The sequence below is a fragment of the Siniperca chuatsi genome, linkage group LG14 (assembly GCF_020085105.1).
Source record: "Siniperca chuatsi isolate FFG_IHB_CAS linkage group LG14, ASM2008510v1, whole genome shotgun sequence".
Classification (NCBI taxonomy): Eukaryota; Metazoa; Chordata; class Actinopteri; order Centrarchiformes; family Sinipercidae; genus Siniperca; species Siniperca chuatsi.
The window spans coordinates 10007405-10035298 of NC_058055.1; the positions used below are offsets into that span (position 1 = coordinate 10007405).

At 37.2% G+C, this 27894-nt stretch overlaps 1 protein-coding gene across 5 annotated transcripts; it reads left to right on the forward strand.

Annotated features, from left to right (window-relative positions):
- The first annotated feature begins 363 nt into the window (after positions 1-363).
- Positions 364-27685, forward strand: LOC122888664 (transcriptional regulator ATRX-like). Of its 5 annotated transcripts, none has more exons than XM_044223373.1 (36): positions 364-584; positions 1728-1802; positions 1976-2082; positions 2177-2232; positions 5531-5559; positions 5852-5973; positions 6416-6532; positions 7042-7151; positions 8032-8099; positions 8226-10006; positions 10731-10791; positions 15604-15755; positions 15975-16151; positions 16239-16347; positions 17779-17866; positions 18001-18189; positions 18456-18600; positions 19024-19133; positions 19376-19519; positions 19671-19848; positions 19948-20085; positions 20985-21160; positions 21261-21378; positions 21979-22109; positions 22193-22266; positions 22654-22745; positions 22830-22986; positions 23107-23198; positions 23292-23397; positions 23514-23691; positions 24959-25150; positions 25269-25412; positions 25552-25623; positions 25711-25806; positions 26920-27048; positions 27137-27685. In XM_044223373.1, exons 2-36 carry the CDS (start codon positions 1777-1779, stop codon positions 27227-27229), a joined length of 5757 nt encoding a protein of 1918 aa, XP_044079308.1. In that variant the 5' UTR covers positions 364-584; positions 1728-1776; the 3' UTR covers positions 27230-27685. The 5 variants fall into 5 exon arrangements, with proteins under 5 accessions (XP_044079308.1, XP_044079311.1, XP_044079309.1 ...); XM_044223374.1 differs by having other exon boundaries at positions 365-584; positions 18004-18189; XM_044223376.1 differs by lacking the exon at positions 1728-1802 and having other exon boundaries at positions 364-623.
- The last annotated feature ends 209 nt before the right edge of the window (positions 27686-27894 follow it).

Consider the following 27894-nt stretch of genomic DNA (forward strand, 5'->3'; position numbering starts at 1 on the left):
TAAAGGATGTGCAAGTATTTACACTAAATAATACCCTATTAAACATGAACTTAAATGACATAGGGTACCAGGTGTCGTTTACTTTACTAAACATTGATAGTTTTTTAGGATATATCTTAGTGCAAGGGAATTAATGCTTGTCAAAATTTAAAGGGACAGTTCACCCCAAAATAGTTCCTACATGAAACTGCCCACAACAAGGTCTGTGGATTATCTTGAGTAACCGGGTCACCAAAATAATCTAGATGGCTAAATAGCACCACAGGTAAGAGGAAAAATATGTATTTTTGATGTTGGCGCTGAACTGTCCCTTTAATATCTGATCTACACTCCGGGGCAGCTGGCGGCGGTAATGCACGTTGTAACTTTAGGTCACGCGCGTTAAAAAGATGCTAAAAGAAGAAAAAGGGACCATTCATTCGTTGTCATTTATTGCCTCTTCACATCTTTGCCCATTGCTTGGGATGCTGAGCGCAGATTGAGCGCCATGTTTTTATCAGAATATATTGGTATTATAAGAGCATAAGGACTTGAGCCACTTCGGTTGTTCACCTGCTTCGCGATATGTCTGCAGCGATGCTGAGGTAAAAACGGCGGACTGAAATGCGGTTGTCTACAAGAGGGTATGACTGCGAGCTAGCTTAGCAACTAGTTAGCTAGCTGTATGAGCTAACAGCTAACTAGAGCGATACAATAGAAAATGATAATTCTAGTTTAGTTAGCTACTAACTTAAATTAAGTATTGTTAACCGGGCTAACTCAGCATGTAAGCCCAAAAACAGTGTTTTTTTGACGGCTAAGACTAGAGGTAATGTTAACTAATTTTTCGTAGCTATTGCTAACGTTATCTTGAAGATAACTTGGGGTGAGCTGAACGTGACCTAAGCTAGCTCAACATAAACACACAGTCTGTTAGGTACACCTAGCTAACACGAATGCAGTCTAATACAAACGTCCTACCTTGGTGAAGTTTATAATATCCAGCTTTTTGGTCATTTTTAAGGCTGTAATGAGTGATTTTGTTGAATTTGAATTGCGTCATTCTAAGAGGTGATTTTAATCATTTGTCCAACCTATTTCTATTAATCAGGGTATACTAAAAACTACAAACACTTCATTATAACGCAATACAGATCAACACCATCACATGCAACCTCTAAAATTACCTCAAAGATGAATCAACACTTCTCTAAAACAGTTTAAACAAAAACTGAACATTATAATCTTGAGCTAATAATGGAGGTAGGATTTATTGCAGTCTAATATAAGAGTATAAGTTTGTTCCTTTTCAAAAGAGGGGCTGAGCCATCCCACCATGCTGCAGTAAGAGCTGTAGGGCTGCCAAAGTAAATAGGAGGACAGTCTATGTAAAGTTGATACACTCCAGTACTGGACAATACAGATACGTGTTCCAGGTTAATGGTAAACATATCCACATAACTTTACTTGCTAATAAAAAAAAAAAACATTTGCCTGGCTTCTGTTTTCATCTCTTGTGGTGGCCTTATTATTAGTCTAGTGATGTGTTGATAACCACTTGAACACAAATATGGACTTTCTGAGTTTATGAGGATCGCCTGAATGCTCCATTAAACAACTGATTGATTCAGAATAAATTGTGGGATACTGAGAGCTTTAGAGTTTAGGTTGTGTCCTGCAAATTAGGTCAAAAGCTGCATTGCTTGGCTGCATTTGAAGGAGCCTTTGAAATGGGACTGTCTTTTCAGGTTTCATTCATCACTCTCTGGAAAGCTGAAACATAATACTTTGTGAAACATGATATTTTCTTTCCAAATTCCAAGGTAAATGGATGTTTACTACTGTATTGGACAGTAAAATTTAAGATGTAGATGTTGAATGGGAGTTGAGTTGATGTTTGATAGTCTCTTGGACGAACAGTTGATTCCACCAATTTCAAGCTAGCCATTTCTGACTATCAAGTTCTCCATAACCACGCTCTTTTTCTTGACTGTAGCACCACTACCAGCAAGCTTAATGTATTGGTCAACAAACTGCATGAGTACTTGGCTCATTCTGCTATTGAGGACAGCAATGGCACACCAGCCTCAGAGGATGCTCATGGTACAGCTTTTAAGATTAATCATGAGTGATGGACAAATTCTCATCATGCTTACATAAAAGCATATAAGCATTTTAACAGATCTTGTGTTCACAGGTCTGACAAACAGAAGCTGTTCTGTGGGAACCTCAACAGGTCATGCTGCGGCAGAGGTAAATGAACATTCTTGGCTATTGTAATATCCCTTATCAAGTTTTGTACATTGGTGACACTAATGGTGCCAGTAACATTTTAACTGGATCCAGCACAAAGTTTGGTCACATTCAGAAATTTACAGCAGTGACACTAAAGTTTTTTTTTTTTTTAGTATTTTTTTTTTTTAGCTTTCCTTCTTTCATTACTGTCACATTTGGTATTTAGGCAGAGCACTTTCAAATAACCATTAAAGAAGGACTAAATCGAAGTGAAGAGCCTTTGTCCTAAAATGCATCAAACGAGTTTTGTCATAAGTGGATTCTTGAAGCCCCTATGCAAAACTTGAATTAGAAAAGTGGATAATAATGTCCTTAGTTAATGTTTATGAGTGAACTGACAGCTAATTCATCATTGCCAACAAACCATTTAATACTTTTTTCAGTTGCCTTAGTTTTAATACAATAATGACAAGATTAAAAGAGTACTGCCACATTAGAAACCATGTGAAGCTGTAATGCTCATGAAAAAAAAAGCATTTTAATCGGGTCATTTAACATAAATCTTTCTTTGGTAGTTTTCCTGTTTTCCAATAATAAATAAAACCCCACAGCTTGGTAAGGCGTTTTCCCAGATTCAATTGGTTTGGACCATTTTACATTTTCTATTACCACTGTGCAGTAGTAGCACAGGCCTATGTTTTCACTTCTTTTGGTTGAATCATAAAAATTCATTTATAAATAGTTTCAGTCTAAGCCCTTCCCTATGCTATAAAAAGCGAAACTTTATGAAGCGAAACTTTACGAAGACTCTTTTACGCGCAGGTGGCAGTGGTGCTGTTTTTTGCCACTTTTCATGTTATAGTTTCAGTCATGGGAAAGAGAAAAAAACAGATGGTTTAAAATACATTATACATCATTTGAAATAAATGCATTTGAAGGTATTTCTCTTTCTCTGCTAATTTTCAAATTACTTGACCTTTAAATCAAAGGTAGCCTGCATGAGTTATGGCAATAATGCAGGAAGGAAGAGTAAAGATTAATATCAAATTCTTTACAGCATCAGTCCCCCCACAATAGCTTGCATGTATAACGGCCTCCTATTTCAGCTGATTAGTGCTCTTTACAGGCATCTAAAAATAGTAGGTATGATTTCCATCTGCAGTATCTAATTTAAGTCACGTGCATTTTCAAAGCACGATTATGCATGCTATATACACTGGTCTGCATTGCTTAAATCTTGCGCAACCAGTCTGTTGGGGAAAAAACACACAAATGTCGAGGTCGGTTATATCATGGTATTGTACACAGCAGTCCAGTTTCTGCAGTGGAGATCAATAGGAGTGTCGAAGACAGCGTCATCCTTGAGAGATCAATAGGGCTGGGTATCAGTACTCGATAACTTTAAGGTATCGACCCAATACCAAGTAGCATCAAAACCTTTCCAGTCAAACGATACCTGCATTCCATCTTTTTTTGTACCCAAGTGTTTAAGTCGAGCACAGTGTATTTGACGGAGTTGGCAATTCAGCCTGCTGGTCCTCTCGTGGTCAATTTGGTGCCTGCTTCTCTGCCGAAATGTCTCTGGGCTAGGCAGAGCGGACGGGTCTCTGCCGGATGAGAAGTGACCGCGAGAGGAGCAGCAGGCAGGCCGGGCAGGAGGGACTGCGACAGCCGAAGAGATGGGTGTGTTTACTGGGTAAACTTCAGCTCACAATCCGCTGTATCAGCATCACCGCTGGCTGTTTGTAGGGGTTTTTTACGGTTGGTTTGTAAAACAGACACAACCAGAGCTACACATAGCCTAATACAACTTCTATGCTTGACTCAAACTGTTAACTCAGTCCTTTAGAATGAATGTTTGCCGTTACTCAACACTAAATAAACAAGGCTGGTCTGTTGTGCTGGCTCTCTGTATATAGGCTACACTTGTCTCATGCAATCTGTAATTAAATTACTTTCAAAATGTATTTGTGTAAAAAAATCATTTGGATAGGGAGGATTGGTGGCAATTTACACAACTGAATGCTTCCATTCACGTGATGGGTATTGAATTAAGTAGGTAAAAAAAGGTATCGAATGAAGTACTCTATTGGTATCGGTATCATTTAAAGGTACTGTTATTGGTACTAGTATTATAATTTTTTAAATGATACCCAGCACTAGAGGTCATACAGTTAGAGGTTGACCTGTAGCTGTGATGAATGACACGATGTGGCAGAAAAGAATGATGACCACTGTTATGATTTTTTTTTAACCTCATCAGAATCAGAATCAGAAATACTTTATTGATCCCCGAAGGGAAACTCTTTGTTACAGCAGCTTGCCTTTACGTCAGCGCACACAGGAGAAAGTACTAGCAAAAAATATAATACAATACACTATAAAAACACTTTAAAAACAGGTCAGAAAATAAATTACGTACCAGGTGGGTATAAGTATAAGATAAAATAAGTGTGAAGTACCAAGTGGGTTTACCGGTTGATGATGATAATACAGTATAATAATACAATGTAATAATATAAGTAATAAGTAGTGGTGCATGTACTGTCGAGTTAAGTGTAGCTTATTGAGATTATTAAGATATTGCACAGCAGTAATGGAGGTATATAATATCAATAACAATAAATAGGAAAAACTAACATAGGAAAACTAAATATTGCACGGGAGTAATACACAGAATATTGCATAATTATTCAAGTATGGCAGAGATGTAATGATCAATGTCCAGTTTAGTGACCTAGGGTCATACAGACTAACACTTTAAAGAGTTAAAGAGTTTGATGGCCACAGGCAGGCATGACTTCCTGTGGTGCATTTCCATTTGTCCGTGCGCCTCTAGCCACATCAATGCCAAAAGTCCACTGCCACTACCTCTGATTATGTTCCCACTTTAGCCTTTACGTTTTTAGTTGACAGAAGTGTAATCCAACGTTGTCGTTTGAAGCTGCAGCACATTGCTATACAAAATGTTTGCTACAAGATCTCCCTGTCACTGCTGTTTTTAAGCATACTTGTAGTCTGACAGTCTTGTCAATCTCCCACAGTCTCTCCCAACTACTCAATGTGTAGTTTCTGCTCCCTGAACAATAGTCTAACTGGGGTGTATAGTTATCCATACTTCTTATGCATTCAGTATTGTAGGAGAATGATATTGTTGTATCCTAATGCTTTATTCACAAGACTCATAGTCTCCAAGAATTAAATTGTTTCCATAAACTAGCCAGTAATGGGACATTACTGTCATGGTTTGAACACCAATCAGTGACACTGATTACTACCAGTGACAACTAAACAAGTAAACTGTCTTGCTTTGTAGGCAGGAGTGGATACCAAATACTCAAGAAGGTGAGTTGGCATATCATGTATACCCTGCAAGCATAGATAAAGCTCCATGGTATGAAACAGTCCAGATTTAATGCCCAAATATTTAATGCAGCTCATTGCTGAATATAATGTATGTTCAATAGTCTTGTTAATAAGACTAGGATAAGACTAGGAAGGATAATGATACTTTTGCAGTGCCATTAGCTTATACTTGGTTGTTTTTTTTCTTTTTAAACATTGGTAACCCCCTGCCTCCTTTTTAAATGTTGCTAAGCTCTGGGACTTATTTTTTTCTGTTTCACTGGTATTATAGAAAACCTTCTGTTGTCATAAAGCACTCTGGACTGGATGAATCTGGTGACTCAAATGCAAGTGAGGACGTGGATTTACCAGTCAACGCAAATGGTCACCTTGATATCACTAGATTGCCAAAAGGTTAGTCGTTTCCCTATTATATTTCCCTTATTTACTCTGTCTCATAACCTTTTCTGCGCAAATTGCAGTGCAAATGATGTCTATTTTGATTGGTGTCCATTGTGCTTTGGTACAGTCTTACATAAGAATTTGTGTTTCTGATGAAATTTTGGAGGGTGCCTTGGGCTAGAACACTTATTGTCTACTTATCGTCTACTTATCGTCTACTTGTCTTTGCTGAGTTCTTAAGTACCTGTAAGTGTCTTGCTGACTGCAAGACTGAAAAATACATTTAGGTTGACACAAATCAGTCATCAGTCACATTATAAATGTGGTATTTTGTCTCTTACTATCTGTAGGGTCTGAGAAGTTGTTAGGTCTGTCCCCAGCTTTAGGTTATAATTACATAGTTAATAATGATGAAATATCTTTGATTTAATGGTGTTATGTTTTATGTACACAGGCACTGTGCTAGTGAGGCCTGAACCTGTTGATAATGGAAGAGATGACTTCAGGGGACCGGAGTTTCGAAGCCGGAAATCAGGCGTACTGCGGAAAGAGTTTTCAAGAAGACGTGGGGGTCAGTCGTTACTGATGTCATAAAATTGCACATCACTTCATGATTACTCAGACAGCCATTTCTTCAACATAATAGAACCTAATAGTGGTCACATTGATAAGTTTAGCAACAAATGAAACCAAAAGTAGGCACTTGCAGGTGTACTCATCCATTGATTGCTTGTGGACCAAAGACACTGAAATACCACTTCAGTTGTCAAAGCGAGCTGAAAATTGACTTCACTATGTGTCTAAATGCAGTTTGATCATTATCTTGTTGTGAGAGAGATCACCGATACTCTGACTTGTTTAAAAAAAAAAAAAAAAAAAAACCTGCTCCAAGTGCTTCACTACCACTCTGCACTGCAAATTTTTGCATCTGAACCAGTGGTCTTGTTCATGGACATCTTACCTGGAGAATGTGATGGATTATGTAGAGATTGAACAGGGCAATCTCACACCTTTTTGAACAACCCATCAAGCCATAATTATAACCATTTTGTTACTAATGACAGTGGTGTGCTTTCATAGGAGTTGAACACACGGGAATTGTCAGTTGCACCGCATGTGGCCGGCAAGTTAATCACTTCCAGAGAGATTCTTTTTATCGACATCCAGCTCTGAAAGTACTTATTTGCAAGGTGAGTCTGCTTCTTTATAGAAACAAATCCTTCATTTTTCATTACTCTGTTTCATTTTACCAGTTTCGGTGACCTTTAAGTCCGTATTTATCAGCATGTACAGCTCTTCAAAAGTCAGAAATCCTGGAAACATACCTAAATGTATGCTGTAATCCAGATGTAAAAATAGTGATCATGAGTGAAAGTAACATTAAGGAGACATTTTAGTGTCATGCTTTTTACTCTAAAGAAGGAGTCTCCATTTATTTTTTTTGTGGAGCAGCTCATAATTTGGGATGTTAATGACATCACTAGTTTCTGTCTTAGTCCTCTTTGCTTTTGGTGGGTGTCTTTTATGTTGAAGTACCAATATGAGCCACGGGTTAAAGTGCAGACTGGATGGCTTCTGTTTACAGAAATCTGAGACATACAACTATATAAAACAGTTAATACATACAATAAAACAAACCTAATCACGTCAAGTTTATTGATCAGATTTGAGTGTTATTGAATGCAATTGCAAAATATTAATATTATGCAAACTAAAGTCAGTGTGCACTTTAGCCACTCAGTCCTTGTCATTTCATATTCAAATGGTTAATACATATACTGAGCTAAGTCTGTCTGTCAACAACACAACAGTTTGACTGATTATGAAAATGTTTGGTTTTAAGAAATTAGAATTTTGCTAAAAGCATTTTTTGTGTTTGGAGGTAATAATTTAAATAAGCCATTAGAAATATTTAATCATTGCTAATAAGCATATACATAGCAATTAATTAATTTCTTAATGGAATAATTGAAGTACATTTGTAGTGTTTATAAAATTCCTTGCCTGTTTCTGCTGTACTTTTTGTCCAAGTTGACTGTGACTCTACATTAAATGTTTTGTTTTTGTCAGTCCTGCTACAAGTATTACTCAAGTGATGACATCAGTAAGGATGGAGATGGAATGGATGAGCAATGCAGGTAAGATTTGCTGTATTTAATATTTAAACTGAAATATAAACATTTTCCTTAACTAACTTTGTACTAAGCTTTTATCAACTGTATTTATCATTATTTATCAGTATTTATTATTTTGTCTTTGTGCAGATGGTGTGCTGAAGGAGGAAACTTGATCTGTTGTGACTTCTGTAGCAATGCCTTCTGCAAGAAGTGTATTTTAAGAAATTTGGGAAGGAAGGAGCTGTCTGGCATCTTGGAGAGCAAATGGTACTGTTATGTGTGTAGCCCAGAGCCCCTTTTTGACCTGGTTATGGCCTGTGACAGTGTCCTTGAGAACATGGAGAGTCTGTGGCATCAGCAGCGTAGGAGGAACCGAGTAGAGCCAGAGAAATCTGAACTTTACACCATGTTGCCACACTTACCACAAAACATTCCTTTGGATAAATGGGATCACACTGGTATGGATGGTAATGTCGTGTTCAACTATAACACACTGCAGATTTCCAAGGATATTACCAAAAAGGCCAAACATTTAGTGGACTCCACAAACATCTTAAACCGAACATTTGTCAATTTCATTCATTCTGTGACAACGAACAAACGAACACCTGGTGTTCGGAATCTGTATCTGAAGTCTTTTTTGTCAGTAGTTAAAGGCTTGCGAAAATCACTTACAGCTCTCGAGGATAGCCTAAAGGAAGAATTCAGTGACTTGGATGTCTTGAGCTGTTGGGAAAAGTTCCTTAGTGAAGACTTTGATACACAACCTGAAACAGAAGCAGACACAGAGCTGGATATTTCTAATGAAAGATGCTTGAGTGACTTGCAGAAATTGGCAGCTGAACATTTGGAAGACGATGATTCTGACTCCAAGGGCTTCACAGATGGGAGAAGTGCACATGAATGCCCTGGGGGAGACATGGAGTCAGATTCACATGAAGCCAGACAGAGGGTACAAAAGATTGGCCTGAAGCTTTCTGAAAGTGGGGTCAACATGACCAAAAAACTAGTAGTTAAACTTACACCTGTACCTATGGAGCAGGAGCCATTCTCTGATACCCCGAAGATGAAGGAGGACATCCACATGAAGGATAAGAAGTCAGAGTTAAAGAATGTATCAGAAGATGAAGAGACAGGTGTTTTAGGTGCTAAAGTTGACAACAAGATAAGTAATGACAACTCTAGTGCATCTCTACACCTAGAGGAGGAACAAGGCAATAGACGATCACCTCGCTTGAAGACAACACCTTTGCGTCGACCAAGTGATGTCAAGACCAAAACGTCTCTTTCGGCAGCAGACAGTGACAGTGACACTGACCCTGAGGAAACCCCCAGCACAGTACCAGCCAAAAACACTGAAGAACAAAGTCTGAGCAGAACAAGAGATGACTCTGACTCCGATGAAGTCCCTGCAGCTCTGCTTGAGCGAGCAGCTATATCACAAAGCTCTGATGAACCCCAGAGTGATGAGGATGGTGGAAAAGCGTCAACTAAGGTGGCCAAGAAATGTCTCTTTTGGCTCACTAAGAACACCCCGATCTCACCGGAGAAGATGCGCCGCAAACGCAAGATGCTGGAACGTTCCCCCGAACCTGACAGAAGAGTAAAATCTCGAGGGGAAAGTGGGACAGATTCCTCTAGTGATGAGCAAAACTCACAGAAGAAAATACAACACATGAATACGCTGAGGTCAATAGGGAAACCTCATCTTGTCAAAAGAGAGGATGAAGGTGTGGCTAGAAAGCAGAGTAGGATACAGGCTGGGAAGTGTAAGACAAAATCTTGTCAGGAAGCAATGGAGTCATCATCCTCATCAAGTGACGATGAACACGATGATGACTCTGGAAGTGACGGAAGTGATCAGAAGATTCAGGCAATCACCGAAGATGTGTCCTTACTGGGGGCAGCACCATTCCACCAATCATCGGGTGAGTCTAATACTGTAGATCTTGATATTTATAATAATAAACATATCTTGTCAACAGTTATTAGAAGTAGATCACTAGGTTCCCTAATTACTGGTGGAAATCTAAATGGCTAATGCTAGCTCCTACTCCCCACTGGATTTACTTGACTTTGATGACGAGTGTGGCTCTTCAGCATTGTAACTTAGTAATTGGTATTAGGGGGCTGTAATTAATGTTATCAGTTCCACTTGTGCTTTTCCTGCTATAACAGTCAGAATGTCTGCTGTGAAAATGATGTCTGAATTTGATTCACTTTTGAACAACAACAAAGAAACAAAGAAAAAGAAAAAACAAAAAGTGCTCTGATGCTAGCAAGGGTATCAAGATTCATGTTAGTAAGGTTTGTTCAGACAGCAAAGTAACCTGTGTAGTACAAGATGGACAGACTGACAGAGAAGAAAAGAAATGGGCAATGCTCATCAAGGAACCACCATATTAGGCACAGGATGTCTCAAGGGAATTAGTCAGTGCCACGTTCTACTTAATGAGTTGCATAGAGGCAATTCTGTGATCTAGCAGTCTGCGCATATCTTATGAGATAATAAATATAAGGTAGTTTCTCTTGGCATGACAGTATAATGCACCTTACTGTTCACCTGTTCTTTGATAATGGATGTTATTTCTCTGCTGAAACAGGACTTGCTTAATTAAACAGTTTGTTTGTTTCTTTTTTTTGTTTTTGTAGGAGATGAGGAGCAATCTGGGCCCTCGTGGGCAGCAGAAGAAGATGATGATCCAGAAAATAGGTATGGTTCAAAAATCCCGGATGTAGAGTTTGTAAAACACCGTAGGTGTGGAAGAAAGGCTGCAACTTCGAACCCTGACTTCTGTGAAAAATCTAGTAACACCCATGTCATTAAGACTCAGTTGCAGTCTATTCAAACAAGACCAAAACGTAGCTGCAGTAGAGCACCAGCTATCAAATACACATTCTAGAGGTATACTGTGAAGCATAGGGCCCACATTATTATACAGTGAGACCGGAATAGGCTTGTGAATGATAAGCAACATACTCTGCTTGTCTGTTTTATTTAGTGTGCAATCCAGTATACATGTAAATGTATGAATGAGATACATTTTAATTAAGATTTTTATTATTATTATGTCTTATACCATACTTGTGCTCTTATATATTAAGCTAATACAAAAAGGGAACCCTTGCAGTTTAACCATTTTGCCCTTGAAGAGGTCTGAGCATACATTTGAACAATGAATGAAACTTATTTTGCCTTACAACTCAACCTGTTAATGTATTACAGGTTTGTTCTCACTGAAAGTATTCTAACATATTTAGAACGTTTTGAACTTCAGTGTACTTTTCTGTGTTATTACAGAATGCACAAAGAACTTTTGTCCTCCACACTGTTAACTTAAGTAAATTGAATATTGTTATTTATAGGTGAAGTATAAAGTTGGAAACATGCCTGCCAGATCAAAAACAAAATAAAATTGTGAAGTAATTTTTTTCAATCTCCATAAATTATTATTAATTGTGAGCAATGTTTTGTGTTCAGTTGTAAGCATGTATAAAACCTTTATGCTTCACCTTGGCAATTGTCTTTTTGATATTCTGCTCTAAAATTAACCGTACATGGTCACAGTTATGGTGTGACAATTTCATATTGCCCTAATAAGATAAGATGGCAAAGGGATTGTTTGTTAAAATATCCAATATGATGTACCTGGCTCTGTAAATGCAATTTAGCTTTATATTATTCAGCTTTTGAGTTTGGCACAAAACTTAGATTGCCTTCCTGTTGCAGCCCCTGTTAATTCTGGAGTAATTCTTCTACCGCATGACTTGAGCTTTACTTAGGGCTAAGTTTTCATGAATGTGCTTGTATTTATGGCAGTGTATGCATTAATTTAGAGTCTGATTTCTTACATTTAAAAAAAAAGACTATAATGTTGGTTTAACGAACGTCTGTAAATCTCAGGATTTGTTATAGGGCTACTCTCACTGTCCAACTGACAAAAAGTTGGAACATTTGTAAGCCTAGACTTTTTTTTTCTCTTAATCAACACCCCAAACCCTCACCCCAAGCACCATAAACAATTGTTGAGGTTTATAGTATGCAAATCATGGTAGACACTAACATTAACAGCCAATTGCAGTAGATCTGATTTGTGGTGCATGTCGATTTACATTCCTTATTTGATTCTTAAATTGTGCTTTGCAGTGGTATTTTTAATACATCAACATCAAGGCTCTGGTATTTGCATGTGGCTACCATGATGAATAACACATTTTATTGTGACAAAATACTCTATAACCTGGTATGTAGTCTCTCTTCTTTTGAAACTACTTCACATACAAGCTACTAACTCTGGAGTCGAGAATATCGCCTTTTCAAAAACGTTTATTACTGCAGATCCATAAACTACAAATAGCAGTCCTACAAGACCACTGACACTCCACAATCACACCTAATGTAGTTCAGAGCAGGCTTCACGTGAAATTGACACTCACTGGATGTCTTGAGTCCTCATTTGTACCATTGAATTATGCCAGAACATGTGAACATGTATGCATCTGACACATTCAGTGTATTTCATTGACTATATCAAGAGTCTCAAGTTCTAAACACAAGACCCATCTGTTGTTGATCTCAATCAAATGATCTCAATGACGATGATATTTGTCCCACTGTAAGTATTTGGGTATGATGGGTGGAGCTGTTCTTGAGCGTTCCTGTCAATCAATAATATTTATTGATATTATATTGCTGCCACTATTCCCTTTCCACACATGTGCAGCACTGACCTTAGGTTTTGTCTGTATCATTTAATGTTGTAATATTTGAAATACAGATTCTCCTGGTCAAAGTGCTGTTGGAGCTTGGGAATGTACTTGCATATACGCAATAGTGATTAGAGGGCTGACATCTTTTTCAGGATTTGTTTCCCCAACCAAAAAAACGTTTATAATATTAATAATAATTTTATTTATATCGCACTTTTAAAAACTGAGTTTACAAAGTGCTTTGACAGACAAAACATATATGTGTAGATTTCAGAGACAGTGTCACTTTGTTTATCTGACAGTGCTGCTTTTACAGAGATCCTCTTAAAGGGTTTGCTCACTCAAATTACAAAGGCATATTTTTCCACTATACCTTTTACTTTCTAGAACAGCGCAGGGTTTGTGCAGAGATTTTGGTGTCATAATTGGAGGTCATGTGATGTACTCTGACCCAGAAAGACTTTCCCCCATACAAAACGTTACAAAATATGCAGCTGTAAAACAATGAAGATAATCTGTCACATGCATTCAGAAATTACTCTTTGTATAATTACAATTTGGCCATTAGTGCCAAAAAAGTAATGAAAACCTGCATCAACTTTTTTTTTTTTTGCGGTGTGTGTGTGTGTGGGCAGCTCAGCCAGGGAAAACCTCAGTTGTATGTGTGCGACATGTGCCCAGTGAGCAGCTTTAATTGGAAAGAATGGGCACAATCATGGAACACTATCCAGTTCTTATAATGCATCCACGCTCAAAGCACTGAGGAATGACATTTGAACTTTTCTTTCCAGAGATGTCCTGGATAATCAAAATAATTTACAGCCCTCACTGTCAACAGTGTTCATTAGAACCATACCAGTGTTTTTGTATGTTTTACCCCACTTTCTATACACAGAGTATACATTTCTGCTGACCATTTTCTAAAGCATACTGTAGCTTTTACAACTGATGAAGGAATTTTTACCATATTTAAACTTGCAGAGACTTAAACCCTGCTTGACAGGTGAACCCGCTGTCGTTTTTTTCTGAAGTAATGCAGATAAAAAAAAATTTGTTAAAAAGCCTTGCAGGTCAGTTCATTCAAATACTAATGAGAAGGTTGTATATCTGAGAATTGAGAGTGGGCTGTGAAACAACAACCATTGTAATGCAAGAAGCGACCAAATTCACATTGTGCCTTTAATGACATCCATGTTTGTTTCTCATGTTTTTTCCAGGTCGGATTTTCTGACAGCACAGCAGTGAATGCAGTGCTGTTAGGCAACAATCACTTAAATCTGGGATATTGTAGCCTCCTATTGGTACCAAGTCATTTTTTTAAGTCTGTTTTCAGCTGTAGTGATAGCAAAACTTTATCTTTTTAAAAATGGTCAGCAGAAATGTAAAGTTTACATTGTTTGTAGTTAGTGGACTAAAACTATTCCTTTTGAAATGCATGTGATTACCAATGGCAATAATGCCAAATTCATGTGTGGCAGTATGTTAATTTTCTTCAGTGTTTTTCTGCCTTTTCTGTTTTGTCCTTTTTCCCAGTTGAAACTTGTCAAATGAGATCCAAGGTTTTGGTCTGTTACTGCTGTTGTCGTCTGGCATTGCTCTACTGTAATACGTCTTTTACAATAAACTCTCATTGGGCGTTGGATTTACTGTCAGTGAAGATGGCAATTATTCTATGTCCAGTGACCTGCACTGACAACCCACTTTGAGATCATCGTCGGACCTGTGCGCGCAATGCAGGTTGCTTGGTGAGAAAGGGTTCATGCGGGACAGACAATTGACCAGGGAGTAGACGAACTCGAGCCACACACATGTCCCATATAAGCTGATTCTCGGTTATCATGGGTAATTACAGGTCAGCCCGGTGTTGGGAAATGCATGTTGAATACATAAGAGCGTAACTAATTGTGCGTACTAATGAGTGGTCAAAACACAATATGGTATTAAAACCATAAACATGACCTTTTATAAAACATGTTTATCATGAACTGTATTAGATTACTTATTTTGAAACTAAGTTTATACTCCACTGGAGTATAAAGTAGTTAAAATCAGTTGAAATAATGTTTCATTCAGAGTAAATATTTATGTACTTTGTTAGAAATTTGCTCTTTTTGTGTTGCACATGCCCCAAACACAATATTAATTGGCTGTTAGTACCAGAGGAGTATGTTGCCCTCTAGTCAGCTCTCAGTTTGTGTTCAATAAGCCTGTAGCTCTTAAACTGTGAGCTGTCATGATTGGAAGAACTAGAGATTAATGTCATTAATCACATTTTTATTTTCACATGAAAACAATGGACAAATGTCTGTGTCAGACTTGAACAAACAAAAAACATTGTTGGGAAAAAAAGGCACCCCCCTCCCATTCCCCAAAGGGGAATATACTAAGAATATCCTTTTCTGTTTTTTCTGTGAAGAATACTTGTTTGTTGTAATAAATTCTTACTCTTAAAAGTGTCTCTGTCTCATTTTTATCTTATTTTTTCTGCTATTATTTTAAATGTATGTCTGACAGTTCGCTTTAATTGGTCTGTGACTTCACTCGCTTTATATTGGCACATTATGTGGCTTGATTAGAAGTGACTGGTCAAGTAAAGATATATTATTTATAATTAGTTTCTTATTAAGGCCAACAGCTGAAGGACTATTGGCTCCTAACCAGCACTTAAAGAAGGTTCTTTAAATATTGAAGTCCAACTGTTATTATACTTCATTGTGATTTTGCCTTTAAAGTATAACAATACCCAGCTGAAGACAATGTTACTGATCATGAAATGAACTTCAGGTACCTTTTCCTTCTTTTCTATTTTTGAAAGAATCGCTAAGAAAATGCTATTGGCCCAAATCAAAGCCAACTACTCCTCGGGCGATGATATCTCTTCGGATGAGGAAACGCAGGAGGAAGAATCTGAGTCGGAGGGTGACGAGGTCAAACAAGGCAATGAAGATAATGGAACAGATGAAAATGGTATGTATTTTTTTTTTTTTAAATAGCACATTTTTAGCTTTTCTCTTGTGCATCTTTTTTTATAAGCACAAGTATTCTTTTCCAGTTATAGTCCTATTAATAGCTAAATTTGATATTTGTACTTTACAACCAAAGTTGTGACTAGGAAGTTTCCCAGTTGTCAGGTACCTTTTGTGGGTTATAAAAGGGGGGGAATGATAGAATATATCTCTACTGCAGGGGAAGACTTTGCTTCAGAATCATCTGGCAGTACGTATGATGGGCCCACCTCCAGGCACCATCTTCTCCGCCACAAACTAACCTTAGATGAAGGAACATCAAGTGACAAGGCTGTGGCAGAGAGTGAAGTAGGAAAGCAGGAGAGCAAGCAAAGAGCCAGCAGCAAACACCTGAGTTGTAAGGACACCTCTAACATTAGAAACTGATCTGTCTGAATAGGGAATACCTATTTATCTCTAATGTCTGATTTTGATTTCTGTCAAGCTGATAGTGAAAGTGATGGTGACAGTAACGAGTCAGACCTGGAAGATCTTGGGATGAGCGAGGAGTTGAGTCAGTCAGAGGATGAGGCCGGTGAAGACAGACTCAAAAGGTACTTTCAGCTGCCACTGATAACATAAAAAACAAAAAAGTAATACAATATCATGTCTTTGTTCTGATTTAAAATTTTAATTTGTATTATACCTATATCATAAATATAAAATTCATTTTTTTTTTTAAATCTACCCTGGCTTTACTGGATACACTGAGAACTGTACTCAAGTCCTTTAAGTAATAGCATCAATACCACAATGGAATAATAAACTTTTTCATCTTTTTTTGTTTTTACTAATTACATCTGTGCTTTTCCTGCTATTACAAGCCAAAATGTCTGCTGTGAAAAAGGTCTATACTCCATTAAATATACAGCAAAAGTAGGAGTACATAATTATTGGCAGTAAAATGTTCAAAAGTATCAAAACTTACAGAAGATTAAATTCTTTCGCAGTTTACCATTATTGTTGCATTACTTGTCTAATTTGTCTGCAGCTGGTGATGTGCCCTTTAAAGCTAGCCTATGTAACCTTCGCTCAACAGCGGCCACTTTGGCAACAAGTAGCAATTACAGAATAATGACAAATGCTAAAATGTTGTGTAACAGTAGCACAAGCAGAATAGGGTTACAAAGTCAGCAAACTGACCCAATAATGTCTGTCAGCAATATCTATCTAAAGTCGGCTAATATTAGCTAACATTAGCCACTATTTGCTAATGGTCCACCAGACCAAGTATGACGGTAGCAGCAAAACCCATGAATGTGTTGAAATGTGTAATGGGTGAGTTTTAATGCTTATGAATTCAACATTTCATTTGTAAGAGAATGAACGTGTCTTCTTTCAAAAGTTGCATAGTCTCACTTTAAAAGGGAAAGTAATATGAAAGAACACATGGACATACTGTATTGTTTGCCTTCACTCACAATACAGGGTGCATCCAATATCATAAACACCTGGATAATATACTTTCAATGAAACAACCTTTGCACAGCTTATAACCTTTTATCTTACACAATGTACATTTTTGTAGAGACCATCAGAGAAAGGTTTGAATCTGATTCTTATTCAAATTTGAATTATGGTATAGCATTTATTGCTGGGTTAATGTATCAGATTGGTTTAGACTGTACAGTTGTTCGTGATATTGTGTCCACCCTTGCTGCACACTGACTGAGCAAGTTCAGTGCGTGTTCCTGTAATAGAAGCCAAGCGCAATACCAATCAATCAAAGGATGAAACCGAAGCAGCATCAAGATTTCATTTACAAAAACAGACTTGTATTGGACCACATTTTTACATTATATTTAACTTCATGTTGCTGTTTGAAAAACCAAAACATTTTTCTGAAGCAAACACATTTCGTTCTGTCACACTAGCAAGTTTAAACTCTCAACACTGCAGTACCAGTACTTCAGTATTCATACTTCAGTACATACAATGTACATGCACTTAGCTAATTTTTATTTCTGATGCTGTTCTCTTTTTAGCTCCACTAAAGTGAAGGAGGCACCCTGTAGTTACGAAAAGAAGAAACATGTGCCCTGCATTTGGCTGTCTGACTCCAGCAGTGAAAAGGTAACTTAATATTCTTATCTGTATCTTCTCATCACTAATACATTAAACTTAAACTTTAACTCTCAGGCGAGGAAAAGGGAGTAGGCACTGGTTTCTAATGGTCATATAGCTTGTTGCATCTTTCTGTATTTGAGCAGAGTGATAAAGAAGATCAAGATGAGGAGATGAGCGACAGTAAAGGCACCCCCAAAGGACGCAAAAAGATCCGCAAAATCATGGAAGATATGAATCTCCGCGCTGAGACCCAGGAAGCCCTCAGAGAGGAGGAGGAGAGATGCAAACGGTTGGCAGATAGGGAACAACAGATGGAGGACAGGAGAGAGGTAATGCATACACAGCAGGTCAAACTAAGCATTAAACTTCACTGTAGTGATAAACAATGGATATTTACAGCAGTTTAACTCTCAGATTTCTTCAGCAGGACTTTCTCAGAAGATGCTATATCCCTGTTGATAAATGACAATAAGCACAGCACACGAAAATTTTGTTGCTGACAGTAGCACTTTTTAAGGACGTGTTATTCGTTTTGGGGTTTTCTAAGTGGAGGAGCAAACAGACAAAATGCTGACTGTGCGGCATTGTTTTCCAGATAACTGTTATAGTGGATGAGCTGTCCCAAATGGGGTGTCCCATCACCACCAAGCTGGTCCTGGATCAGGACGAGGAGACCAAGAATCCTCTTGTTCAGGTGCACGGGAGCTTGGTGACGAGACTGAAGCCTCACCAGGTGGACGGTTAGTTTGTGCTCTCTTTTCACTTACACTAAGGAGGACATTGCTTTACTATTATGCATAACACAGGCATGTTGATGCCAATAAGAGCATTAGTTAATACAGGTCTTGGTGACATCAGTAATACATTTGGATTTTACTTCTTCAGACACTGTTTGACAGCTTCAAATGAATCTGAATGCACAAATACATGTACAAGAACAGCTGAATTGGTTTCAATGAGAAAATTGTGACACACCTGTTGGTCTGTTCTGTTCTTCGCTCTTTATGCCTGTCAAAACATCAATATTAATTAATCATTTTTTAAGCAGTAACTAATGTAGACTTTTACAGACCTTCATGTCTTAGCTGCATATTTTCACAGTTGAAGCCCATTTTTATGTTCAGACAAAACTTACTTACTGTGTTCTCTTTATTCTCCAACAGGTGTTCAGTTTATTTGGGACAGTTGTTGTGAGTCTGTGAAGAAGGCCAACTCTTCTCCTGGATCAGGCTGTATACTGGCACACTGCATGGGCCTGGGAAAGACTCTGCAGGTGAAGACAAACACATGCCTACCTCCAATATCCTTGTTTGCTTTGATTTATTCTGACAAACAGATACACCAAACATTTTTAAGTCACTTTAGATATTGCTAGTTGCACAAAATCACAAAGTGCACCCTGAAATTAGCATGATTTTTGTGCTTGCTCTATGTACATCACCCATCTTAAACTATGCTTTATTGTCTGTGGTCAATGTTCTATGCTTTCATATTCATAGCTGTGTTATTTTATAGATGGTAACATTCCTCCACACGGTGCTGCTGTCAGAGAACCTGAAATTCAGAACAGCCCTTGTCGTGTGTCCACTTAACACTATCCTCAACTGGGTCAACGAGTTCAAGAAATGGCAAGACAACATGGGACAGGATAAAGTACAAGTATGCAAAGCAATTAAAATGTGTTATCATGAATCATAAATGGATAATACTAAATTTTGTGCTTCAGGTGCTTTGTCTCAGTCTTTGCTTAACGTGTACAAGCACACATGTACATATGTGGTTATTGATCAAACACACAAATATGTTACAGGTTACAGAACTGGCAACAATAAAGCATCTTCCCGAACGACTCAGAGCTCTGCAGAGTTGGCAGAGAGAAGGAGGTGTTATGATAATGGGGTATGAGATGTACCGCATCCTGTCGCTAGCCCAGAAAATCAATGATGAGGAGAAGAAGAAAGAGTTAAAGAGCATACTGGTAAATCCAGGTACAGTAACTTTGTAACGGCATGATATTATTAAAATGTTTTCTGTGTCATTGTTTTGGTCATTGAAACAGTTTTCTCTCCTGTGTTTTTTTTTTTCAGGTCCAGACTTTGTGGTTTGTGACGAGGGGCACATCCTGCGCAATGAAGCATCCAATATCTTCAAAGCTATGAATGCCATCAAGACCCAAAGAAGAGTGGTGCTAACTGGAACACCACTACAAAACAACCTGGAAGAGTGTAAGTCTGCAACACTACAGCATATTAAATATTGCCATGAGATCACACTTTGCTTCAAGTTATGTAGAATATAACCACAGTGTTATGAGAATTGTGATGTTTTTCTATTATAAATGAATGTATGACAATAGAGTGAATTGTTGAAGTCGTCCCATTTTAAACAGGATGTACTGTAATGTGCAATGCGACCGTCATCTTTCACAACACATTGAGCCCTAATATGTGTTAAAATTTCACTACCTTTTCCAATATTTCTTTGGCCGTTTAACTGTAGTGTTGGTGCCTTTTAAGGTACTGTTGACAGATGATTTTGTTTTCTACTTCATGAGTTAACGGTATTTGTTCAAGATGCAAAACAGGTGATTTTCCCCTGAGTGAATTGGGTTCCCTGATAAAGTCACAACAACATATAAACTAGAATATTGGCGCTCTGAAAGCACATTTAGGGTTACCATTTCATTTCTGACGCATTTTTAAAACAAGCCGAGAGGTGCTCAGATAAATTGTTTGTTTGCTGAAACATGTCAGCCTACACAATAAATGGTAAACTGAGTATGCTTTTGGTGTGCTGCTATGTGAGTTTATATACTGTTTGTTCTTGAGGTTGGTGGATAGAGTTTGACAGTGATTGGCTATGTTTGTTTAGGTTTCATTGTGTGTGTGTGTGTGTGTGTGTGAATAGGCATAGAGTATATATAGTACCAACAAGGCTACTTGAAATACATCACACAGTATTTCTAAATATAAAAAAAAAATCAGATGTCACTAATGACCCAAAACGGCAGTACTATAACAAATTGTGCTTCACTTTTAGATCTAAGTTAGTAAATTAAGTGTAGGCATGATGTTTTGACAGATTTTAAGGAATCATATTGATACACTGTATCTTGTTACCACAGACCACTGCATGGTCAATTTCATCAAGAAGAATCTTCTGGGCTCACTGGGCGAGTTCCGAAACCGCTTTATTAACCCCATACAGAACGGCCAGTGTGCTGACTCCACACCAAAAGACGTCCGAATCATGAAGAAACGAGCACATGTACTTCATGCAATGTTGGCTGGTTGTGTGCAGGTAAAAAAAACCAACAGAACTTCCAGTTGCAGGTTGTCTGTATATGCACATAATACAGTTTGGTTTTAGCTCTTACAACCCTGTTTTGTTGTTTTCTTAGAGAAGAGATTACTCAGAGTTGACTCAGTTTCTGCCTCCCAAACATGAGTATGTGCTGGCAGTGAGAGTTTCCCCACTTCAGTATCAGTTGTACCGCTACTACCTTGACCATTTCACTGGTAAGAATCTGTCTTCACATTTTTTCTGTAAGAAATGTAGTTAGTAACAGTAATTATAGATGAACATATATTTTAAAGAGAAAATCGAACTTAGAAATTGGTGTGAATTTTCCCCAGAATGAAAGTTTTTGCTCTCGTAGGACATGATAGATGTGTCACTGATCTGCACATTTATTGGTCAAGACAGTTTTCATGACTGTTTTCGTGGATATATATTAATATTTTCCAGAGCTTTAGTTTAGCCTTACGCCAATGTGTTCCTGTGTTTAATTATTGTTTTAAATTGTTGCTTATGTTTATTCATAGATAAAGATAGTGGACTCCCACACACACTGTCAGTAGTGTAGTACTGTCTCATTGATAACTTGACTCAAATTTAAGGCTGGCAGATGTGTGACATTTACTCATAATGTAACTAATCCAACTCACTAACTCTGAACTCACTAAATCGTCAAAGGCTGAGATATGATCATTATCAGGCAATGAGAAAAGGAAGTAAAAATCAGTTATGGTGCTGTGCCCTAAAAAAATATTTTTTTAAAAGTCAGTGGTTTCACAGATGTTTGATGATTTGAAGCAGATACACATTTGTTTCTCCAGGTGTGGGTTCCATAACTAACAGAGCAAAGGTTAGGACTGGAGCAAACCTGTTCAAGGACTTTCAGGTGCTTGGCCGAATTTGGACTCATCCCTGGTGCCTTCAACTCAGCTACATTAGCAAAGAAAACAAGGTACAAAAAAATCCCCTTGAACGCATGTTGATTCCTTATTAGTCTGACGTGATGTTAGGCGTTTTTAACGTAACTGTTTACAGGGACATTTTGAAAAGACAAAACAAGTTAAAGCGGCAGCTCTGCTGAGAAATGAAGAAACCACTGTTGCTGAGAGGTAAGACCTACTACATTCATAATCACACTCTGCTTTAACAAATAATTTTCACTTCATTTGTTTCTCATTAAAGCTTCTGCATATCTAGTGGCTTATGAAAATATTCAGACATTGAAAGCCATGTTCAGTTAGTTAAATCAGGTGGACGCCATGCAAATAGCCATCTCACATGTGATCAAAGGAAACAGGATGCATCAAAGGGTATACACTTATGTAAAGTCATATATTCCTTTTGATAAATTGATAAATGTGCAAAACTTTCCAAAGATAAGGTATTGTGTGGATTGGTGGCAGACAATCCATCAACTGTGGAAGACGTAACAACAAAACGTGAAAGAATAAAGAGGGGTATGAGTACTGAAGCCATTTATATACTTTGTTTGCCAGATGTAGTGGGCCCAGAGAGAATGAAGGGAATAATGATGACAGCAGTGCAGCGGTTATTGTTGATGTGTCCAAAGGCGCTCCAGAAGTGGAAGGTATTTCAGCTCCATGTGTCACTAATACTCCAACCCTGTAGCTTGCACAGTAATATAATTTGTCCTGTGTTATATTCTATGTAGCAGAGAAAGCAACCATCAGCTCGAGGTCTCAGAGTCTAGATGAGGACTGGTTCAAGAATCAGCTGTCAGAAAGGGACTCCAAAATCCTGGAGCACTCAGGGAAGATGGTGCTCTTGTTTGAGATCCTCAGAATGGCTGAAGACCTGGACGAGAAAGTGTATGTTTCTTTTCTGATCTGAAGCAAAGTTTAAACACAGAAACCCTGTAAGTGGTCTGTCAAGATGCGGACTGTTCATCTGTTCATCACATCTAACCAAATCCATTTTTGCACTTTTAGGCTTGTGTTCAGTCAGTCCTTGATCTCATTAGACCTAATTGAGAATTTCCTTGAGGCTTCTCACCATGCCAGGGACACATCATCATTCAAAGGTATCCTGTTTATGGCAAAGAAAATATGAATGCATTAAGGAAATGTCTTGATGGTACTTTACTTTTGATTTTTGTGCTTCATTGTTCTCACAGCGGGCAGCTGGATTAAAAATGTTGATTACTATCGTCTTGATGGTTCCACCAGTGCTGCGTTACGGAAGAAATGGACAGATGTGTTCAATAATGCTGCCAATGTTCGGTACAGATTATCAATATTTCTATATTGATTATACTGGAATAAGATTAGGGCAGAATGTTTGATAGTGTCATGACAAAGTTTCTCTTCTGATTGTATTTTATTGATTCTTATTTTAGCGGCAGATTGTTTCTCATCTCAACGAAGGCGGGTTCACTTGGCATCAACCTTGTTGCTGCCAACAGGGTCATCATCTTTGATGCCTCATGGAATCCCTCATATGACGTACAGAGCATATACAGGGTGTACCGCTTCGGTCAGCTCAAACAAGTGTTCGTGTACCGCTTCTTGGCTCAGGTAAGCTCACTGGTCTTCATTAATATTAACTTAAATGTGAGTGTTTGTGATAAACGTAAGAGGAAATGTGTTTAGTCTGGTAAATCACTGATGTTACTATTTAACAATATCACTGCAATATTCGATGTAAAAAGCACACACTTGGCACTGTTCTCCAGTGTGATGCACTCTTAATCAAAGTTTCATTAAAACAGTCACACAAGCTGATGTACATTGTAGTTTCAAGAGAGATGATCATTTGGTAGAGCGCGTGTCCCATGTACAAGGCTGAGTCCTTACCGCAGCGGCCCGGGTTCGAATCCAACCCGTGTCCCGTTGCTGCATGTCATCCCCTCTCTCTCCCACATTTCCTGTCTTTCTTCAGCTGTTCCTATCAAATAAAGGCAAAAAGCCCCCCCAAAAAACCCAAAAAACCCCAAGAATATAAAAATGAAAAACACTGAAGGTCTGATAGATGAAAGGCTCCTGATAATTCATGATCACTAATTTTTTTGCAGGAAAAATAAAATGCTGGACATGGATCTCCTGGAGCTGCTGCTGTGTATATATATATATATGTATATATATATATATATGTATATATATAATGTGTATGTGTATATATATATATATATATATATATATATATATATATATATATATATATATATATATATATATATATGTATATATATAATGTGTATGTGTATATATATATATATATGTATATGTGTATATATATATATATATATATATATGTGTATATATACACACAGCAGCAGCTCCAGGAGATCCATGTCCAGCATTTTATTTATATATATGTATATATATATATATATATATATATATATATATATATATATATATATATATATGTATATGTATATGTATATATATATATATGTATATGTATATGTATATATATATATATATATGTATATGTATATATATATGTATATGTATATATATATATATATATGTATATATATATATATATATATATATATATATATATATATATATATATATATATATATATATATATATATATATATATATGTATATATATATATATATATATGTATATATATATATATATATATATATATATGTATATATGTGTATATATATATATATATATATATATATATATATGTATATATATGTATATATATATATGTATATGTATATGTATATATATATACGTATATATATATGTATATGTATATATTAATCAATAAGTAAACCTTTCAGTACTGTTTATTATTGTGGTCATTTTCATCTCCAGGGTACCATGGAGGAGAAGATCTATGATCGTCAGGTGACCAAGCAGTCTTTGTCCTATCGAGTGGTGGATCAGCAACAGATTGAGAGGCACTTCACCCTTTTTGAACTGACTGAACTTTACACATTTGAGCCAGACCTGCTGGATGACCCAAACTCTAAGAAAAGCAAAAGAACCACCTCTGTTGTGCCAAAGGTGACGTCACCATCTGTATTTTCAGGTGTCTGCTTTGGTGCCATGAAAATATAAAACACAGCTGTCTGACAAACAAAGAATTTGCATTATTGAATGACTTTTTGTTTCTGTTTCCCAGGATACAGTCCTGGCACAGCTATTACAAACATGTAAAGACCAGATAGTGTCTTTCCACGAGCATGAATCTCTGCTGGACCATAAACAAGAGGAGGAGCTCAGTGAGGCAGAACGCAAAGCTGCCTGGGCCGAGTATGAAGCCGAGGTAAAGAGCTGAACACTGCAAAGCATAAATTATCATGAGCACTGTCTAGTGAAACCGCATGCCCTAGACTTTATGCACTGTGTTTTACATTATAATTCTACGTGCTTATTGTCTGTAAATGTCTGTGTTTTTTCCTCAGTCAAACACAACCAACCTACCAGTCACCTTGAGGCAGGACACCTTGGATATGAAGACCAATGAACAGCTATTGGTATGAATAAATATAATTTTCTTAAACCTTTTCTTAGAACTGCTGCTGGTGAAACATATTACATAAAAAATGTAAAAATCTTTGCAGGAATTGCTTAACAAGAGCCGAGCAAATGTATCGGTGGCCTTCCTGTCTCTGCAGAGGATGAGGTCTCACTCTAATGAGGACTACATGTTACGAGTGGTGAGTTACTAAAGGTTTCATGGTAATGTGGTAAATGTAAGTAAGTATTTAGAATTAGGGTACATTTTAAAAAGTAAAACAGTGTGGTTTTCAAATATACAGTATGTTCATAATCATGAATGGATGTTATTTTCTGAACAATATTATTATACGGCATCAAGCTGCCCCCTGCAAAGGTTATTCGACTAGTCAATCGACAGAAAAATAATTGCAACTAATCGATTAATTGTTTCAGTAATCTTTTAAGCAAAAATGTCACATATTTCCTAGTTCCAGCTTTTCAGTTGTTAGGATTTGCTGCTTTTCTTTGTCTTATGTGATGATATCTTTTTTGGGCTGTTGGTTGGGCAAAACAAACAATTTGATGACATCATCTTGGGCTGTAAGAAATTGTGATGGGCATTTCTCACTATTTTATAGAAAAATCCATGAACGGAGAAAAATATTGGCAGGTTAATCAATAATGAAAATAATCGTTAGAGGCGGCCCTAATACGGACAAAATCTTCTGTCTCACTACTTTTATATGTTCTGTGTAGCATCTCTGTGTCGTTTAAGTTTCTTTTGTTAGATTTTCAGAATATAAATCAGCAAGCAAACCATTCTCACCAATTGGTGAGAATGGTTTGCTTAACCATTCTCACCAATTCACTTATCACACATACAAATATTAACACAAACCTCCATCAGTCCCATACATAAATACCCTAAATACCCTTTTATGTATTCTGAAAATAAAGAACAGAAAATAGGTTGCCAGATCTTATAAAACTTTGTGGTTGAGCCCTGAGTCGTAAGCTTTAGTTTTTAAAGTTTGAGGCGTGCTTTTACCTCTAACCAGCGTTTATGAGTGTTGTTACAGTTTTGAGGAGGTGCCTTAGCTCAGCTATGTGTTGACTGACACACTAAGCAGAATTTGAATTAATGTATCATTTAATTGTACAATCACATGAGAATCTGAATGTGTGCAGTTGACAAAATGCATTGCAGCACATTACTTGGCAGATAGAGGATGCAAATGGCTCATAATACCAACCTTATGTTACAGTTAAGATCAGTTGTTCAGAATATTCTTTGTACCTCGTGCGTAAACTTGAATTTATTTATGTTACAGCTGCAACAGTACCCTCTGCTGCCTGAGGCCGAGGTTAAGGTCAAAGCTGAGATTTGGAAACTGTGTGATCAGAAGGAACAGGAACGTAGACGGGCCTTTTATCGAGACGTTCTTGCACAGCAACAATCAGTAAGTCATTTTTACACGTGTGAGTGTGTATGTCTGTACATATATGTGCAAATAGCCATTCTCATTGTTAAATTATATCCCTCCACAGCTCACACTCAGCATTCAGGCCATATTGAACAATCGAAGAAATCAAGGGATGAAGACGACCGTGACCACTGTGAACCAGCCTGGACAGACTTGAACAAGAAAATTGTGTTTGAGTGGGAAAAGAAACTGATGCCTTTGTTCTTCATCGCATAGGGACCTTATTTCATCACTGCTCTACCAGTGAATTGAATCTATGTTTTACCAGTATGGAAGGGAGGAGTGCATTGAGCTCCCATAGCATCAAAACAGCAGCATATTATCAGATGATATAGAACCACATTTCCATTATAGCAATGTTCAGGTGCACTGACAGTTTTGTTTTGTAACACTAGGAGCACTTTAACTTACACAGGTTAAGTAGTTAAGATGTACAAATGTCCTTTATAAAGAGTTTGCAAAAACTGGATAGTTTACCAAAAATATTGTCTGGAGTCTGAACATAGCAATTTGGTTTCCACATTGGAGTGAACTTAAATCTTTTGCTACTGCATTATATCTAACATTTTATGTTTACCAGTTGTTATAATTCTGTAATAAATTAACAAAATAACATATTGGTTCTTGTGTTGTTTTTGTCCATGTTTGTGAACCATCAACAAGATTCAGGCCATGACAGTTAGCAAATGTTCAGAGCAAAGATATTTTTAATTACAAATTACAATGAATGTTTTTTTTTTTTGCAGAACAAAAATCAAGATCATCACCCTCGGAAATCATATGCATTATTGTGCATATGTAGCTTAAATGTCAATATGTGTA